This window comes from Grampus griseus (genome assembly GCF_964374135.1).
Source record: "Grampus griseus genome assembly, chromosome: 3".
Classification (NCBI taxonomy): Eukaryota; Metazoa; Chordata; class Mammalia; order Artiodactyla; family Delphinidae; genus Grampus; species Grampus griseus.
The window spans coordinates 40,067,229-40,088,328 of NC_139019.1; the positions used below are offsets into that span (position 1 = coordinate 40,067,229).

General features: G+C 43.1%; 1 protein-coding gene across 1 annotated transcript in view; it reads left to right on the forward strand.

The window, feature by feature from the left end:
* Positions 1 to 13,057: 13,057 nt before the first annotated feature.
* The window catches only part of ITGA2 (integrin subunit alpha 2), a gene marked incomplete at both ends in the record, with an annotated part of 103,571 nt that continues 95,528 nt past the window's right edge, over positions 13,058 to 21,100 (forward strand). The window contains one exon of the mRNA XM_082652420.1: positions 13,058 to 13,115. Coding sequence (XP_082508546.1) covers positions 13,058 to 13,115 — 58 coding nt within the window. The remainder of the gene's footprint in view (positions 13,116 to 21,100) is intronic.

A 21,100-nucleotide genomic window follows, 5' to 3' on the forward strand; every position in this document is an offset into this window, starting at 1 on the left:
AAGAAGAGAGACTAATTATTCATATTTAATCACATCTTTAAAAGGTATTTTCAGTCTAGGCCCATATGGCTTCCTTGACTAGAAACTGATGAAACAGAACAGATATTTCTCTTACATATTTACCTGTACTGACCAGGCTAAAATGCTCAGATCCTAAATGCTGCAAAAACGACCTAATACATTTATGTGATTCTTTTCCCTATAATGCAGTTTTGAAGAGTGTAAGCTGGGATTTTGTATCTCAAAGTGTAATTTGGTCCTGCAATATACTGGAAAGAGAATGGATTTTGGAGTCTGGGGGGCTTGGGTCCACATCTCCGTTCTGCTGTTTACTAGCTGTGCATTCTTGGGCCCTGTTTCCTGACCTTGGCCCTCTAAGAATAAGCTTCTTCACTCACACAATGGACATCATAACAATAGCTCATAAAGTTGTTATGAGAAGCCAAAAGAAAATAAACTTAACATAATAGTACATGTGGTATGTCATACATTCTTAACACATGGTAGACAGTCAAATAATTATCTCACTGCCCTCTTCTTAGTGAGATATATAGATTTTAAATTTCTGTAATAACTTAGGACAACAAGAAAATTGTTTTTCCTTTAGATTCCAAGTAACTTTTTTAAACTATTTCAAATGTAATTCCCACTGTAGTTGACATTAACAAATATTTTTTAGTCAAAAATAGACACATTTTCTTTTTGCCACAGTTTATAGAACATACATCTATAATTTTAAGCATATAGAAATGGCAACAGTTGGTTTTGGTTCAAATTAAACTGTGTGTCAATGGATAGAAAGTGATTCAGCAACCTGTTGATCTAATCTTTTCTAATCAGCACTGATGCTTGTCACCGAACTTCCCCTCCATCCTCATGTTCATCTCCGCAGCCTACAACTCAAAAAGAAATGCAGGAAGTTCTGTTGCTTTGCTGCAATTACTGAGAGCCAGTAAGAGGAGTATATAAGGAAATCCTACTTTGGGGCTGGGGGTGGAAATAGACTATAAACAAAAACAAAAGGCAACTTACATGCAACAGTGCATACAGGCTTACATCAGAGATACTGCGGGCTCAGTTCCAGACCCCCACGATAAAGCAATAATGCAAGAAAGCAAGTCACACAATTTTTTTGGTTTCCCAGTACATATACAAGGCATGTTTACACTATACTATAGTTTACTAAGTGTGTAATGCAATTATGTCTCAAAACCCCTCATGTACATACCTTAATTAAGAAATACTTTATTGCTAAATAATGCTACCCATCATCTGAGCCTTCAGCAAGTCATAGTAGTAACATCAAAGATCACAGATCACAACAAACATAATAATAATGAAAAGTTTGAAATATTGTGGGAATTACCAAGATGTGACACAGAGACATGAAGTGAGCAAATGCTGTTGGAAAAATAGCGTCGATAGACTCACTCGGCACAGGGTTGCCACAAACTTTCAATTTGTAAAAAACGCAAACCTGTGAAGTGCGGTAAAGAGAAACGCGATGAAATGAGATCTGCCTGTAATATACCAAGCAGTTGTGTGTAACCCTTGGGTTCTCAGGCATGAGAGCAGTTATAGAGGCATACAGTCAATGGATTGGCGTTTTACAATAAGATTTCTCTGAATCAAGTCCTGTTTAGAGATGTGTAGGACCCACAGACCTAAATCTTTCCTCTGATCTTCTGTGGGTCACTAGAATGTAGATCTCACAGATATCAGTCAACAGCAAGACTGTCCTCATTTTCCTTTGCTCCTCTTACTACGAAGATGGTCCAGACTGCATAGTATGGTGCCCAGGTCATAGTTGGCTTCTTCTGCTTTTGATATTGATCATTTGGATATGCTTGGTGGTGTTAGCAGGGAGGAGGGTGCTTTCAAGAAAAGAAAAAACTGAAGTTTATTAACATGTGCATGGAGCATATATATGGGAAACTCAGTGATGAGTAATTCAAAGGTGTTTGTTTGCAAACTGGTCCCTTGCCATTTAGGAAGGCAAGGAGAGACCGAAGAAAGAGGCAGGCCACTTCAGATTGGTAGGTGGCAGATTTAAAAAGCAAGGGAACTTCCATTCAAGGCTTGTCTTGGGCCCCTGCAAGATGAGTAGAAATGCACAGTCACCTGCCAGAAACATCAAAGTTTACACAGAGGCCTTAAAGCGGTTCAGTCACATACACAGTCTAGTTGGTCTCAACAGCACATTAGTCTCTCAAAGCTGTATCCCTGAAGGCGCTACTAGTGTGGGATAAGTGGGTGGAACACACATTCCCAGGACAGGGGATGAGGTGAGGAGCCTCCAGTTGCATGACCTTCTCCAACAGGAGGGGTGGTTAGAACTTGGGGTTTATATAGCATCTTAACAAAGCACAATAATTTTGTAGAGAAATGACAAGACAAAGGAAAAGTAGTTTAGGCTTTTATGGGTTGCAAACCATGGAAAGGTAAATATACAGGGAAACGAAAGAAAAGGGCTAATTAATAAGGCTTGTCATATAGGTTTCTCTGGTGCCCTCTCTTGGTTGGTAAGTCTAGAGCTATCTCTGGTGATTAAGAATTGTCCTGCACTTCCTGGTAGAGAGGAGAAAGCAGAGTCTTTCTTGAGTCTGTTTATTCTCAATTGCTTTGGGCTCAAAATAACCTTTATGTCAAATTGGCATGCTCTGTGGTGGCACACTCTGAACCACTTCTGTGGCTTCTAATTTGTAGTCAGTCCCTCCTCTTGGTTCATAATCCAGTCTGTGTTTGCTGAAATGAGGAAGCTATCTACCACACCACTTGTGGTATAACTTAGCCAAAATATAGCACTACCTTTTACTCTGTTCCTAGTATGATACTACCGTTTACCATTCTCTCTGTAATCCTTTTAATATGTCCCCCCCACCCCCTGCTCTGGGATTTAGAGCTGACACCTTGCTTTACTCAAATTAATATCTCCCCCTGAAAAACCCCTTGTTTCTTGGATTAATATTTCACACCTGATTTATGTCCCAGGGATAGTTCCTCCCCTGGATGTGTGGGTCTGTAAGATTAGCCCTCCAGACTCTGGATCCTCAAGTTAGCTTGCCTCCTGTGAGTACATCCTCCTCACCCTCCAACCCCACACACAAATATTCACACATGTGGGAGCACACACTCACACGCATACACACACACTCCTACACAAGAGTGTTGGTACTTTAAAAAAATTTTTAATATTATTTAAAAGTTTATTCAAAATATAAATATGTAATGCCAAGACTTATCAAATCATATAACTTAAGTATGTACAGTTCATATGTCAATTCTACCTCAGTGCAATTATTAAAGAAAAAACAAATATAATCACTATTATAATTTTCTGCTTTATATATATATATATATATATATATAAGTATATGGCAGGGGTTTGTGCTCGGGTTGGAGCTGAGATTTAGTCATATGTGTCATGTGGAATTAGGTAGTTGGGGAAGGAGAAGGCGGAGAATGGAAAAGAACAGAAGCCAAGATTCAAGGAAGTATGATGGAAAAAATGCTGAGCCAGACTCAGAAACAAAGCCAAGGATCAGGAGGAAATAGCATTTCTGGATATAATGTGGTAATTTGTCTGAATGCTTTGAAACTCAGCCTCCCAGGATGCAGATATGCACCCTGGGGGAGGGGGAAGGAAGTATGGCCACAGGTGAATCTCACTGGCTCTGGGTATCACACTGGAGCAAAAGAAAGCCTTTCGGGGAATCCCTCTAAGAAAATGTCAAATTGAGAGGAGGTTGCAGCCTCCCCATTTTTAGGCAGATTCATAAGCCAGTGTGGCAGCATGAAGTCTGAAGTTATCACAAGAGGGAAAATGGAAAGGGATCTACACACACCTGGTGGTTGAGGAGAGAACCACTCTCAAGCTGTAAGGACCAACAGCAGTCGCAACTGATCTCCGAGCACAGGTGTGTAAGTCACAGCCCAGGGACTCAAGAAGGGCCCTATACGGTGAGAGGAGGACATCTGGGTATTTGCATGAATGGGATCGCATTTGTACTCAGAGACTGGCAGCTGACAAATTTCAGTTTACAACCTCTTTGTACATGTCACGCGTGGCAACTCTAAGAAGAAAAGGAATGGCCTTACCCTAGCGTAGCATGTGAAAATGTATTGTTTTAAGGACTTGAAAAATGTTAAATCCCCTCAACTTTAAGCTTTGAACCATCTGCATTGACCTTCAGATTTAGAGGTTTTCAATGGTATAAGCCACCTCTCATGTAACTATACCTTTATAAAGGTTCATACTGAATCTAAAGAAAATATGCCTAAATGTTCTTTCATTGAACTGAATGGCATACACCAGACTGAACTTCCGTATCCTCTGCTCATATGCTTCATATAATTTCAGCTAGAGCAAGACTCAGGACAATATTTGGGAATGAGATTTCAAGCTCACTGAGGACAGGCAGTTAACATTTTGGTCCTCACCACAGTACTGAGCCCATTACTTTGTGCATGGTAGGTGCTAAATAAATGTTAAGTGAATGCGTGAAAGTTATTGCAAGATTCTCAACTTAATTCAAGTGAAAGATCATGTTAGAAACTATAAGAATTTATAAGAAAGAGAGAAAGTCTGGAAAAGAATTATACAAGAAACTTAGAGGCAAATATTACAAGACCATGAAATGGACCAAAGTTTGTGAGGCAGGAGTGTAGCTGTTGCTTTCTCACATAGCATAACAGGGGATGTGGAAGCAGAAAAGATTTAGATTAGATGATTAAGACTGAGATTCCTGGCAAAATTTAAGTTCAAAATCTTTTGAGGCTCTCCCATCTTCACTGTTTTCATTCTTTTGATGTGTAAACAAAACTCACTGGCCTGCCAGTCAGATAAATCCTAATGGCAAAATTGGCTCTGTTGGACTTTTTGATGTTAAACATTTGAAATTCATTTCCATCAAAAAGGATTGACTCCAATCCAAATGGGACAATCAAAGTTACTTCAAATAAGATAGGAGTTAATGTCACTCATAGGATGCATTAAAAGTTAAATTGCCAAATGGTTGAGAAAGGAGGGGTCTTGGTTTCAGAAAAAAATAAAAGCTACCTAAAGAATCAAAGATTGGCAGAGGACTTTAAGAAAAAAGAGATCGTGAATGGTTCATGAGTGTGTCAAACTAAAGAAGACCGTGTATTGATTTAAACTTAGGTCTCATAGAATCAGGACTAGAGATAGGCCATGGAAAGCTAAAGGTACTTGCTGGGTGAAGTTACAGGACACTGGAAATGATGAGTAATTAAAGAGGAAGTCAGTCTACAGAGAGGAGAATGGAGCAGGTACACACAGGAAGGCAAAGTCAGGAACTCACACGATCCCTAAAAGTTATAGAGTGAACTGTGTTCTTGCCTTCCCAGTCTCCACTTTAGGTCCCTAAGACCAGGCTGTAATTCATGTCTTTGGGTTCTCTGAAATTTCCTCATGTCCATTCAATTAACTATTCTTTGACTTAGACCAAGTAAGATTGATTTCTTCCCCTCTGAAAAACAGCTGATTTCTAACTGAAACATCTAAGTTTTCCCGAGAGAGCAGAACAGCAGAGCCATACAGCTGGCTGGATCCATCATATGACGTATTTCTTTAAAAGAATCTAAAGTATATGTGAATAATGTTTCCCCTTCATTGAGCTTTTCCTAAGTTCTAAGAGATAAACTTAACTCCTTTTCTCTGGTTTACCTTAATAAATTAAGATGTTAGTCCTTAGTTGAGCAAATGTACAAACATTTATTGTGTATCAGCTCTACGCCAGGCCCTGTTTTAGGGACCGTGAGTAAAAGAAGTTAGTGAGACGTGTTCACTGTCCTCAAGGATTTCCCATTGGAGAAACACATATGCCTTAAAGGTAAGCTAGTGCTAAGCATAGAAACCTACTCAAACCAGATTAAAAGAAAAAGAAAAAATATTAGGAGGATACTGGGGCATTTCATGGAAATAAAGTTTGGAAAGGCAGGCAGATCTCACAAATGACTGGAAACAGAAAATAGAAAGAGGTAATAACTAAAGCAATCTCTCGCTTCCCACTCCCTCTCTCCCTAGTGCATGTGTGCTTCCGTTTCTAGGCCTTTCATCTCTGCATCTCTGTTTTCTATGAATAGCTGCAGACTGGCTTTTTCTATACTCATTAAAGAAAATGGTTGCCCCGGGTGAGCACGAATTCTAGTGCATGTAGTCAGCAAAGTCTCTAGAATCTATACCCTGAGTACAAATCCCTGGGAGACAGTCTGATCGATCAGCTGGGGTCAGGTGTCTACCCTTATCCCTAGGAGGCAGGCAGTGACTTCTGGAGGAGAGTCATGGCAAACTCAGAATGACCTACAGGCAGAGCTGACGCTTTGTGCATCTGGCTCACGTATGAAGACAGATACGGACAATCTAAAATGTGTAGGTATATTGATAAGTGCAGAGAACTGAGAAACATAGAAGTATTTTACTTTTGCTTATTTGTTTTGTTTGTTCTTTAGTTGAAATGTCTCTTACTTGTGGACATTATGCAGCTCAACCAGCACCTGGACACCCATGGTGAGTCAAACTCAGTGGATTCTGAATGTCACTCAGACTTGTCATGGATTTACTGGGTGACATTTGAGGAGCCACTGGTTACTTCATTTCAAAATTTTCAGAACTTACATAAAATTTCACATTCATTACCTTTTTCAGGACTAGGGAGAGGAATATCAAACTGTCAGGGAATTCATTTCAATTTAGTAACTATTTTTAGGAACTTATTTGCCAGGTATAGGAGTAGACTCTTGTGATATAAACATATATTTAAGAGATCTAGCATTTAAGTGCGAAGGTGGAGTATACACATGTAACTAAATTCAAGTCACACCATAATACATACAAAAGAAAGATTTTTTTTTTTTAAACTGTGGGAGATGGGAGCCAAGAAAGAATAATTCATTATGAATAAAGGGGATGGAAAGGCTGGGCAGCTAATACACAATTCTATTGGAGCCTTGAAGTAGAATTTTAAGAAATGCAGAAAAGGGAGAAAACTATTCCAGGTGGAAAAAATAGCTAAGGAATTAGCAAAGAAGGGAGAGGTCAGCCAGTGAATGGGTGGATTTGCCCTAAGTGTAGGGAGGAACCATGAGACATGGCAGAGGCAGGTTGGGGTTCAAGTGGGAGCTTAAACGCTAAGGTACTTGAACTTTTTCTGGTAGACGTCCAAAGATTTTCAGCAGACCAATCCTGCATTTTAGAAAGAAAACTGTGATGATGGTATAAAAAGTGGTTTGGAAACAGGGATGGAGAAAGCACAGAGAGATGATTTAAGAGACTGTCTCGTGGTACAAGATCAAAAGGGCTTTAAAGAGAGTAGCAATGGAACAGAAGGTAGGAGATGACATCGATAACCAGGGTAGAGGGTAAAGAGAGAATTGATACAGTACCGTGGCCGGGAGGCCTGGTGGTAGCTCTGAGGACGAAAAGCAGAGGTTTGTGGTTTAAGTGAATGTATACATGGAAATGAGATAAGCAGAGAAGAGCCTGATATGAAGATAAAAAAGATCAGAAGGGAATGCTGGGAAAAACTCATCTGAGCCTCCTCCCCCGGAACTCCTGCCTAGAGCTGAAGGGAGGAATAGAGTTCTTAGCCGTTCTCAGAATGTGGTCCCTGGGTGTCTAAAGACCTTTTTTTTTTTGCGGTACGCGGCCCTCTCACTCTCGTGGCCTCTCCCGTTGCGGAGCACAGGCTCCGGACGCGCAGGCTCAGTGGCCATGGCTCACGGGCCCAGCCGCTCCGCGGCATGTGGGATCTTCCCGGACCAGGGCACGAACCCGTGTTCCCTGCATCGGCAGGCTGACTCTCATCCACTGCACCACCAGGGAAGCCCTAAAGACCCTTTTAAGTGATCAGTAGGTCAAAACTACTTTTATAATAATACTGAGACATTAGTTGCATTTTTCACTGTTTTCACGTTTGCCCTGATGGTGCAATGGGATGGTGCCCTGATCTTGCATTGCAAGAACAATGATCAGTAAGAGTAATCGTTGCATTCTTCAACCCTGAGCACTAGCAGAGAGAGAGAAAGAGGGCGAGAGGGAAAAGAGAAAGTGGGGGAGGAAGAGGGAGGGAGGGAGGAAGAGGAAGAGAAGGGAAGGGGAGGAGGGAGGAGAGAAGAAGGAAGGAAGGAGGGAAGGAAGGAAGGAAGGAAGGAGGAATGGAAGGAGAAGGAAGGAAGGAAGGAAGGAACGGAGGGAGGGAGCGAGGGAAGGAAGGCTAGTTTTACTTGAGAATGTCCTTGACAAACCCGTAAAAATTATTACTTTCATTAAATCTTGACTCGAGTACATGTCTTATATTTTGCATGAGGAAATCGGGTGGTACGTACAAAGCACTCCTGCTGCGCACTGAAGTTGAACGGTGGTCTCAGGAATGCACATGGAAGCCCAGTTTTACTTGAAAGAGCAACTTGTAGACAAACTATGATTATCCAGACTTGGGTATTTCACAGACATTTCTCAAAAATGAACAAAGTGGGCCTTTCATTTCAAGTGAAACAACCGATCGTCTATTTTGCCAATGATAAAATTCAAGCTTTCAAATGAAAATGAGAAGTTTGGAAAATGTGTATCTGCCAGCATGAGCTCGACAGCTTTCCGATATGTAAAGACTTTTCTCATGAGATAGGTGGCAATGTGATTTTTTTGATATCGTGTAATGAGATGTATCAACAAAGAGCTGCATCACTCCATGAACTAGTGTTTTCCGAATGAACAATGCAAGCCACAATGGGACAAAATCTTGCATGAGATCTAGTCAAAATACTCAACGGACCAATGAAGTTTAGTGCACCAGGTGCTGGAGGAGGTCACTGAGAGGATAACTGTGAGCTGGACCAAGGCAATTTCACAGGCTTTCCCCGCCCCCCAGTACCTTCTACCCACTGTTCCCACAGCAGGAGTCACTCCAAGCCTTGAGAGAGTAATGTTACTGAGACCATCTGAACTGTACATGTGACTGAATGCTATTAAGGCCTCTATATAAACTCATCATCTTGCAGGAGGGCACAGAGATCCACTCATCTTACCCAAGACAAGCCTCATATGCAAGTTCCCTTGCTTATTAAAACTGCCACCTACCAATCTGTAGTGGCCTGCCTCTTTCTTGGGTCTCACCTTGCCCTCCGTGTGCTGACTGTATGTGCATGCCCAGCTGAAGGATCAATGTTCCTATCCAGTCTTAACCAGCTCAGTTTGAACTAGATGCAGCTGACTCCACGTGGAGTCCTTTTAAATTTAGCATAAGTGTTCCTTATACAAGAAAGTCTTCCAAGATCCTCCAGGTCTGAGTCAGATGGCCCCCTTTGTGACCCTAAGCTACTCTCTGCCTGTATCCATTGGCAGTTATCCTGCGGCTGGTGGTTTATTTCCCCGTCTCCCCCACTAGATTATACTCTCTCTGTGAAGGGCCAATTTCGAATTTCACCCAGGGTACTTCCCAGGTTGCAAACCAGAACTAGGGTAGGAAAAGTTCATTGATATGGCTTCCTGTTTCACACTGCAACTGTTACCAAACCAGGTGCATCTTGTCCGACCCATGGCAAGCCAAAAGGCTGAGACACTGAGGTTTACAGCACAGAGAGGGTTTATTTGCAAGGCAGCCAAGTGAGGAGATGGGAGAGCAAATCTCAAGTCCACATCCCTGAAGGCAAGGGGCTGGGGCTATTTATGGGATAATGAATAAAGAAGCAGGGCGGTCTGAAGCATGGGGAGTGTGGAGAGCATGGGGAAATGTGATTGGAAAAACGTGCGGTAATCGTTGTCCTGCACCAGCATAAAGAAGCTACAGGCCTCTGCACCTTCCAAAGGTCACCCAGGACACTTGCCCAGTTGAAGGATCAGTGGTCCTATCCAGTCTCAACCAGCTCAGCTCAGACTGGACACAGCAGACTCTAAGTTTCTAGAAAACAACTCACTGGGGCAAACATCTTATGGTTTAGGCTACGTGCAGCTTGGAGGGCATGCAAGTCTTAAAAAGACTTTGATGAGTGAAGGCAGGTAAAATGGATTTAACCCACAGTTTCACAACTAGTCTTTTAAAAACACCACTTGTTGAATCTTGGTGCAGTATCAGAGGAATAGCCACAAGTACGTTCTATTTTTCCAGCTATAAATCTGTGCAATGACAGAGTAATTCACATAATTTCACCAAAATTATGTATCTACAATGATTGACTGCAGAAGCGGATAAGAGAATCCAAGTGTTTATTTTTTAAGCCAGATATTAAAAAGTTTGGCAAAAATGTAAAACAATGTCATTTTCTCGTGAATTCTTTTATTTTGGGAAAGAGTTATTTTTCATAAAATGTATTATTTATGTTAACATGTAATAGTTTTATTGTTATTTTAAGATGAATTAACACAAAAATATTGAAAAATTTATCCATTTCAATTTCTTCCATGGTAAACATTGATAGAAACAATTCACATATACAAAAGTTCTTTGAGATCTTCAATATTTTTTTCCAGCTCTATTGAGGGGGTAGTTGACAGTTAAAATTTATGTACATATTTAAAATGGACAAATTAAGTTTTGATACATATACATTGTGAAATGATAACCGCAACCAAGCTCATTAACATATTCATCACCTCATAATATTTACTTTTCCTGTGTGTGTGGTAAGAACACTTAAGATCTATTCTCTTAGCAAATTTCAAGCATATGAGACAGTATTATTAACTATAGGCACCATGAGGTACATTAGATCTCCAGAACTTAGTCATGTTCTAACTGAAAGTTTGTACCGTTTGACCAACATCACCCCATATTCCCCACACCCCAGCTCCTTGTAACCACCATTCTACTCTCTGTACAATAAGTTGACTTTTTAAGGTTTCACATGTAAGTGAGATCATACAGTATTTGTCTTTATCTGGCTCATTTCACTCAGCATAATGTCTTTTAGATTCATCTATGTCACTGCAAAGGGCAGAATTTCCTTCTTTTTTATGGCTGAATAATATTCCATCATATATACAATCACATTTTTTTATATTCATTCATCCGAGGGATCCTGAGACCAAAGAGTTTGAGAAGCCCTCCCTTAATCTTATTTCCAGCTCAGAATGTGGTGTCCAGAAAAATCACACTTAGGCAGGATATCTCCTAGGAAGTTTAAGGCAGAAGTTCTCAAACTGTTTTGTGTCAGGAACCCTTTACACTCTTAAAAAGTTAATGCGGGGCAGGAGTTGGCTCTTTGTTTCTTGAAATTTGAAATTGTTGCCTGCTCTGGAAAAATATAGCTCCTGATTTATCCTGTACCTCATGCCAGGATGTTAATTTGTCTGGTTCTGAGCACAAAAGCAAAGAAGGGTGCATTTTCCTCTCCAGCGCTCTGAGACAAAGCACAGATTCCTGTCTCACATGAAGGGAACTCTCCTGCCTCCCAAACAAGGGTCTGTTCCAAACACTTACTCACATTTCAGTGAGTCAGAAGGAAACAGACAGATATTCATCTCCCTGAAACCTGGCTGACTTCCTGCAAGAAGTCTGTGAGGAGAGCCACGATTGGGTGTCAGGGTTAGTGAGCGGCCACCTACAAATTCTCAGGTGTTATATGGAGTCTTAGTCAGCAGGTGAGTACCATCCACAGCGCAGAAAAAAAATGCCTTCAGGTGTTTGTCAGGATTAGTAAGTAGTAAGTGACAGATAAGAAAACAGGAAACAACCAGGGGCCATAGATTTTGGTTTCAAATGTATTGAGTTTATAGTCATGATTTATAAGCAGTAGCATCTGATGAATACCAATTTAATACTTTAACTATTTGAGACTCCAGCCCTAGCTATGGTAAAGGGGAGCATTTGATTTTTACCAGTTACATCCTTCCCATCTTGAACCACTTTGCTTCCTAGTGGCAGTATGCCAGTATGCTAGTATCCCATCCTCCTAATAGTACCTGCTCCATAAAGATTTGGAATGGTGATAATAATAATGATTAGACCAGCAAATCCTTAAGTTTAGTTTATTAAAACTTTTGATTACTTCATAAAAGTAGTCACTGGAAGGATTCTGGTTTCAACAATGTGCTGGGAATTTGTGGGTGAACTTTCGGAGGAAAAATCAGATTTAGAGAAAAGTGAATATTCTATTTCTTAGGTTGGGAAGTAAAAATCTCAGAAGTGGTTATGGAATGTTCTCTTTCCAGATCTGAGCCTGAAATAATGGAAGAAAATGCTCACGATGTAATGTAGACAAACAGAAAGAATCACGAGTTCATACGGGGGTTCTCACTCTTCTGTGTGTCTTGAAGTAAATCGCTTAAAGTTGGCAATCAAATCAGCTCCTTATTTGGAGAGGAAGGTATGAGGATTTATAACACACACACACACACACACACACACACACGGCGCTCTTGCAGCAGCTCTTGCTTAAATATCACTTCGGGATAATCATAACTTTTGGGCAGATCTTCTTTCCTGTCGAGTTAGTTTCTAACCTGGTCATTGTGCTTATTTTTGTCCGTTTTTCCACCCACTTGGGAAAGGCAGAGCAGGCATGCACCGAGCAGCCCCTGAGAACTGTGGCTGAGGCTCACGGCTCCCCCCAGCCCTCCCACCCCTGCCAGGAGCCGGGAGCCGGAAGGCCTGTACGACGGCTGGGGCCGCTCGGGGACCCCGGGTCCCCCGCGGGCCAGCGTCAGGCTGTCAGGGGTGGGGTAGTAGACCAGCTAGCTTTCGCCCGTCTGCTGCGCCCGGCAGGAAAAGCCCCCAGGGGCGAGGTTCCCACCCCCACCACTTCCTGGATCCCTGGGCTGGGAGGGTGTGCGGGGGTGGAGGTGAGGTCTGCGGGGGTGTGGAGGAGCCCAGGTGCAGCTCTCCGGGCGGCGGGGCGGGGCTGGGGCGGGGCCGGGGCAGGTCGGGTGTTTGCTGAGGCGAAGGGGCGGGCCTTGGCGCCCCGGGAGCTGCCCGGCAACTTTTTCCTGCTCACACCCGGGCGCGGGAGAGAAGACCTCGGGACGGCTCCTGGGGAGTCTCCGGGTCCTTGGGCCCCCGTGCAAACCCAGAGCAGCTCCACTGCCCGGGGCGGCGGGCTCAGGATGTGGCCAGGACGGACAGGCGGCACACTGCTGCGGCTGGTGTTAGTGCTCAATCAAGGTAAGCGACGGGTTTGCTCCGCATGAGTTGCAGGAGGAACTTGCGTGGGTCCTGGGGGCGAAAGCGAGGAGTTCTGCGCCAGCGAGGCACAGGTGGCGCGCGTCTCTGCTCTGATTCCACGTGGACCCAGGCGCCTAGCCATCCCAGCAGGATGGAGAGAGACTCCCCATTCCCGCTCTCCCTCGCCTGATGTCCCCATAAGGCACGGCTCACCCTGTCTGTAAAGCACCTTTCAAAGTCAGCTCGATACGCGCTTCGCTCTTAGGTACACACGCACGCGCACACATGCATGGGGGAGTAAAGATTAGTGGAGCGCCTGGAGATCCAGAATCCTGCTGCCGGGCTCAGACAGGTGCCCCGCCAGACCCGGACCCGGAGGTTCTGTGCGTCCCGGGAATCCGGTCCTAGGCGACAGCCTGCCCCTCAGGGCGCTGCCTGGTGGCTTTGCAGGAGCCTGAGAGCCCAATATGCTTATTTTTCAACCCCAGGGTGTGAATAATGTCCCTATTTCTTCAGGACGCAGCACGGATGTTTCTTCCCTTAGGGGACGTAGGAAAACCAAGCGCCTCTTCAATACTTGGCAGAGGGGAATTCTTCACGCCCTTCTGCCTTCTTCTTACTGTTGTAACGTCGTCTGTTCGACGAATGTAAACTTAGGCCAGGAAAAGTTCTTTTCCGCTTTCTGGATCGTAGGCGCCGCAACGAGAGATTTACCCGCAGCTGCAGCTCCAACGGCAGGGCGTTGAGAGCCGGGCCCACCCGTCGCCTGACTCCTTTTGCACGAAGTGGGGAAATGAGGCTGGGGGTACCCAGCTGCGGCGCAACCACAGTTCATCAAGAGTACTTTCCCCAGGGGACTTCCCTGGCGGTCCAGTGGAGGGAGCGCGGGTTCGATCCCTAGTCGAGGAGCTAAGATCACGCGTGCCGCCAGGTGCGGCCAAAAAAAAAAAAAAAAAGCTACTTTCTCCAGACCATTTTCCAGAGCCTCGTGTGTGCTTACTTCAAGAACTTTAGTTTACTTTTGGGGTTAGGTGGGGTGGGGGGAGTCGCATTTGTATATCATAGTTTGAATAGCTATCAAAGCAAACCAAACAAAAAAGTGGTCTCTGATTTTCAAGTGTTTTTACCAAGAGGAGAAATCTTTCTTAGACTGCCCTCCTATGAGGCATTTAACCAGTTGTTATCATGAAAGAATTCTAATGCAGAAGACCCTGTAGCATTTTCTCCAGGTTAGAGAAAGAGAAATAACACGACCCCAGCGGAGAATAGGCATCGTTAGTTTTCCTGTCTAACCCTGGATCTGGTGCTTCACAGATATTCTCTCCTGGGACCCCAAGAGTGTTTTGAGGGGCCATCAACCCTAACTTAGGGGTTTCGGAGAAAGTTGGATTCACCTTGAGAATCAGTTCCTGGACACCACCACCTTCCCAAGAGCTAATGGACATTTCAATGCAAGCCTTTCATCACTCTTTAATTACCCATTATTAACAGAAGCTATGGAAATATAACATCATTTTCTTATCTTTGAAGTGTTGAGGCTTGTTCTTTAAACAGCAGTGAGAAATACTTCAGAGGAATGTAGTGCCGCAAGGCATGAAGTCAGGTACAGAGACTTTACCTGGAGTTGGTTAACAAGCGCAACTCGCTGCAAGCCAGCAGAAGTGATTTAAAATGACATCTGTCCAAATAGTTTGTATATTTCCTCCTTCCTCCTGCTCCAGATATTTACATACTCAAGGAACAGGTTTTCTCTTAATTCCGGGTAATCATGATAAAACTTTGTCATTTGTTATCTGAACCCAAGTTCCCAGGGAAACAGCATCATTTTTTGATACCATGAATATCCAAGATTAAAATGAATAATTGAAAGCTCTAGGTTTGTGACAGCTGCAGTTTTTTATGGCATGACCCTATCTGTATAAAATTTTGAGTACTCATCATTACTAAACAGACACACATGTAGTTGCTTGTAAGTTATATCCATATATATTTGTGTAATATAAATACCAAAAATTAAAATGTAAAAGGCGCATGTGTGTATGCGTTTCTACATCTAGCACACACCAACCACTGTAGAAACTTAAAACCATCAAATCTCACTTTAACACGTAGATTCAAATTCGCTTTCTATAAACATTCTCACAGGTATTTAAGAAAAAGCAGTGCTCATGGTTTGGTTTCATATTTATCGCTTTTCATTGATCATTCCTTAGTTTAAGTGCTCGCAATCATTGAAATGGTAACCGGCAGGTTGAGGATGGAAAAGAAAGACCATAAGAGGCCTGGATAATCCATAAACTGTAATAGGTCCATAGGGAAAAGGGAAATGTGATTTTAAAACGCACGACGTCACTTACACTGTCTAGTGTGTTGCTTGGCTAAGGATTACTTGCCTAGCCTCATCTCTTGTTATCTCTGGTACCCTGCCCGAATCACCCCCTATTTTCAGATCCCTAATTTCCCCTCAGGCGGTACATATTCTAATTTCCCTCTTAGTAAGCAGGTCCTCCTTTAGTGTGTAATCTGGCAGCTGTTTCCTCCTGAAGCACCCTCCACCCCTGGCTTCTGTTCTCCCTGTTTGTCTCCTATTTTCCTGGCTGTTCTTTCGTAGTCTCCTTCCCAGGCTCAGCTGTTTGGCCCGGTCCTTGTTGGTGTTTGCAGAGTTCCATGCTGGATCCTCCTCTTCATTTTACCAGTTCCCTCTGGGCCTGCTCCCCACTCAAGTCAGCATCTCCAGCCAGATTCCTCTCCTGAGTTCCAGATCAGTGTTTCCATCTGTTAGCAAATATCTCCACCTAGATGCCCTCTATGCACGTCCCACTCCACATGTCCCCAACCGAAGTAGATATCTGTCCTCTGAAATTTTTTCCTGCGTTGTCTATTATTGTTTAATGGCAGCATTATCCTGCAAACATGGAAACCAGGGATCTCTTCCCTTGTCTGCAACCTCACAAACTGTCTCTAAGTTCTGTCTGCTCTCCCCAACTCATGTGCCTTCTGCTACTGCCCAGTTCAGGCCCTCGCTTTTTTGTGTCTGGACTCCCACCGTCTTTAAGCTGGTTCTCCTGTGTTTGTCTCTTATCCCTCCAGTCCATTCTCTGCTTTGTCACGAATGGTATCTTTCTAAACACTTATCTGTATCCAATCACCCCTTTGCGTCAAACGTTTGGTGGCTTCCCAGCTCACGTGGTGCACGGTCCAAATTTTGTGACACGTCAGAAAAAGTCCTTCGCCATCTGGTCGCAGCCTGCCTGTTCAGCTTCTTCTCTACCACACTCCCCCGTGCACACTTACACACAAGCACACACACTGCACATATACACACTCACAATACACACACCCCAGAGCCATGGACATGCACCTATACACACCCTTCTGTGTTCTGACTGCACCTGATCATCAGATATTTGGTGTTAGAATATTTTCCAGACTATTTTCTTGGCCTTCACTGCCTTGATGCTTTTCCCCCTTTTTTTTTCTCATCCCTTTGCAACTCACCATTGTCCTATGTTAAAAGAGATGACCCCAAGTAAAATTATAAAGTAGGGAAGTTTTTATAACAAAAAGGGAAGTTTGAAGTAATCTCTCATTTCTGGGACCCACCCTCAACGACCTCTCTCATCTCAGCCCCTCAACCACCTTAGACCACCAGCTGATATGGTAACTCCCCTCCCCCATGGCTCTCCAGCTACACCGGCCCAACCTCGACTAAGCTTTGCTTTCCTACATACTGGTTCACAAGCCACTGTTTTGATTCACATTAATAGATTGGGGCTCTGGATTCAGTATTTAAAAACAATTACTCATACGTTTCTGATGTGCATCCAGGTTTGGAAGTAACTGCTTAAATATTAGCACTGCACCTTCTCTTTCCTAGCAAATTAAAATTCCAGAATTGCCTGTACCACCTTGTTTTGTGATGACCACCAAGTCAGGTGTATTTCACCACCAAGAGTCAGAGAATGCGTCAGTTCAAGTGACTTCCTTCTAAAGTATGTGATGACTGCTCTTTTCTTAGTGTGCTGAAAGCCATGGGTGTATAAAAAGGGAAAAGCCTGTTAATGCAAAGAGATGAGCTGCTAATGGTGGAATTTTAGACATTCAGCAAAATAAAGGCCATTCAGTCTGTGTGTTGAAAATAAAGTTTCAGGAAGAATAGGAAAGATATTTGGGACCGAAAGTGTCATCTTGACATCATGTAAATGTTACCACTAAAGTCACTATCAGCCCTGCTTAACTTGGGACATTACAGAAAGATCGAGCACAGCATAAGAGAAAGAACTATGGAAAGCTGTTACTCCAGTCAACAAGTCAAAGATGTGGAGGGTGTGTGTATGTGTGTGTGCTTTTGTATCTTATGGTAACTAATGATTTACCTGGAGGAACACACAGAATAATGACTCTTAAAGAGAAGAATCTTGATACCACAAATCCCGAGACAACAATAGGTCCCCTGTGTGAAAGTGACCCCTATGATTCTCCCTTCTGATGATACATAGGTGCTTTGTTGCTCTGGATACAGTGAATTCCAGAAAACTAGTTTTTGATCATATCTTTATGCAACACTTGCTTTATGTAAGGCAACGTGCTGGATCCAGTGTAGAACCACTGGAAACTTGAAATGTGGTCCGGAGAGGTTGCAGTCCATTTGGAAACAAGTCCACACATGAGGGAAAGACATTGTCTCAGTCCCTGGGGATTGCCTAACCAATTTCATACCCTACCATCCTCCTTTCTGACAGAAGCCCAAGTACTGGGTTAACCCCTCCTCTGCACAGCTAGGAGATCCAGGGAATGTTGAACGGTAATTGGACTGAGGCAGTGCTGGTGGTCCCAGACCTCTCGCCAGTGTCTGATTTAGACGTGGGCATATAATGGAATTTTGACCAATGAGATATGGAGTGACATCCGCTCAGGGACTTTGGGGCAAGAATTTTTCATTCCTAAGGGAGATGCTAGTTAATAAACATACTGTCAGGTCTAGATGTAAATCTTGGAGCAGCTATAGCCATCTTGCAACCATGATGTCAGGACTAGCTTGGAGATAAAGCCAGGACACTGGCCTAGTGGAAAGAGAGGAAGAAGAGGGTCCTTCCTATTGTCTTTTATTGATAGTTACTGAAATTTCGAGCCATCATACATCTTGGTGTCTTGAAAAATTTCCGTGTAATTTACAACTTGTGTTGTTCCTGTTGTTGTTGTGTTGTCTATGCCTATAACATAAAGATGTAATGTAAGTTTCTATAACATAATAGGTGTCATATGGTCTCATGCAGTTAATTGCTGAATGAATGATACAGAACTAGATGTTGAGTTCAGAGGATGGAGAAATATCACTGTGACACGTTTAAGTATCAGGCCTCTAGAGAGGCCGTCCTGGGGGCAGGAAATAATTGTTACCATTCAGATCTACTGTGAAGGGCCTTAGAGATCAAAGTTCAGTTCTTTGTAAATGACTGTAAGTGGTAATACAGTAACGTAATCACTAATAGGCCCCAAGTCTCCTAGTTCCTGGGGCCAGATGTTTTAGATACTTAAATAGGAAAGGAGAAGGCCCGGAACACATTACTCAAGGTATTCACAGAAAGCGAGAGCTGGGAGGTGAGTGAGTGCCCAACCGTGAAAGGCCTTGTAAACCCTGGAAAGGAGCATGGAGTTTATCTGGAGGACAGTGGGAAGGCTCTGAAGGTTGTTAAGGGACAGTGACATGCTCCGGTTGGCCCCTTGACAGATCACTCTGGCAGCAGGGTGATGGTGGAGTGAATGGAAGCCAGACTGAAGGCACCAAGACCACTTAGGAAAGAACTGGGTCTAGGTTCGGTGTTAGAGACGGCGGTGGTTCAACTATACTCCCGTATAAAAAAAAAAAAAAAAAAAAGATGGCAGTGGTAAAAACCCAGATAGTGGCAGTAGGGAAAGATAGCTGAGGACAGATGTGAAAGGTATTAAGGAAGAATGGACAGGATTTGGTGATTGATGTACGAGGGTAGCAGGGAGAGAGGAAGAAGGTTAAGACTGAGACCTGGGTTTCTGACGTAAACAGCTCGGGGGATGCCATTCACCAAGACAGGAGCACTAAAGGACAGCAAGGCTAGAGGAAAAAGAGAGCAGTTCAGCTTGACAGCTTGAGTTCGAGACATCCACGTGAATACGTGTAGTTACTAGATGGTGATGTGTAGCGGTGTTAGGAACAGGAGTGAGAGCAACATGGGGATAGAGATTTAGGAGTCATGGGCATCTGGAGAGGGATTGAAGACATGACGTTGATGAGTCAGACGAAGAGAGACTAGAGGATGACTTTGGCTGCAACCTGAGGAGCTCCCTTAGAAGGTCGGGTGAGGAAACGGAGATGCCAAGGGAGAGAGAAGATGCAGCTGGAGGAGGAGAAAGAGGACAGCGCAGACTGGGCACCGCGGAAGTGTTTCGAGAAGGAAGAGTCGGTCCACAGGATCAAACTCTTCACAGAAGTCAGGCATGTCTGACCTCCTGCGTGAGGGCAGTCTCTGCTGAGGGGAAAGAACAGAACCAGAGTGGAGCCAGCTGAGGAGTCAATGGAAGGTGAGGGATGGGGACAGTGCCAGGAACTTTGGCAGGAAGGCAGGAGCTAGAGGGATGAGGTGGGAGGGGCTGCCTAAAAACAAACAAGCAAGCATTGGAGAAACTTGCATAAACATTATTGTGGTTTTTTTTTTTTACTTCTGTCACGGTACTGCATGGTACTTGTAAGTTTTGAAATTTACATTGAGGCATCCGTATGTGGCAGGAGTCCGTGACATGAGAGAAGCAAAGAGGAGAAAAGGGGCACGCGTGTCCATGGAAAGGATGCTGTCAGGGAGAAAGAAGAAGGAGGGGGGAAACTGGATGACCCACAAGAGCAGCAGCTCCGGACAGATTAGAAACCACAGGTGATCACGTGAAGGAAGTCGAAGCAGGTTCTGGGCTATGGAATGGAGAGGATATTAATTGATGAGAGAAAGGTGAAGCTGACCAAGGCACACAGAGAGAAAACTCAAAACAAACTTTTCAGAAATCACAGTCCCATATAGCACAGAGAATTGTGTTGTCTTTGAAAGGTTCTGGTCATAAAATATTAAAGCCTTTTATTCTGCATAACAGTGGGTTTTTTCCAAGGCGTTTTAAACATTTCTATTTAATATAAATTAGAAATAAATTAATGTCTACTCTTAATTTTGTTAAAGTTATAATTAGTTCAAGGTACTGTTCAAGTGTTTTATCCAGTCTATGCCTGCTGACTCTTGTACACGTAAATTACATTTACTAACCAGTATAAACTCGAACTGCATATTTTTGTAATGTTTTCAGGTCCATTGAATATTGGAACTGTTCATAATTTTCAAATACATTTTTTCCTCCTTGGAGAGAATTGTCTGTTCTGTTGACCAAACAGTTCATAGAAACTGGGCAACTTTGTCAATGAAGATTCCTGCATTATTATTCCATGTTCTGAAAGGGTAACTGCAATTCTTCCTTTTATTAGTTTAAAGGGACTGGAGCAGTTTTTACTGCAGAAACCGTACATAACTCCTGATCATTGAAAGGCTTTCTGTATAAAAATGAGGTTAATGTTTAAATGAGCAAAGGGGAAAAGAAAGAGTGTCGGACACTGTATTGTCAGTGTAAGAGATGATTTCATTGTGTTCTGAAGAGCGTGTACAAAGCTATTGTGCCCCTGCATGCCTTGAACATTGGCAGTTGTCATTCTCCTGATTCATTCGAAGGTGGCCTTTGTTTGTCTTTGTGTAGGCCTGATCTCATTTCCATGGATACCATGTAGAAATGCAGACTGAATGCAAGCTGGCTCTTGGCCAGTTCAGTAAGATAACTCTATTCCAAATTGTTTACCAGTTTCCTTCAGGTCCTTTAACCAAATAGCTTCTTGGACGCTTATTAGAATATGGACAATGAACCTTCTGAATTGTATAACCTTTTTGTAACCATATTCTGAATACTAGTGCATAAAATAG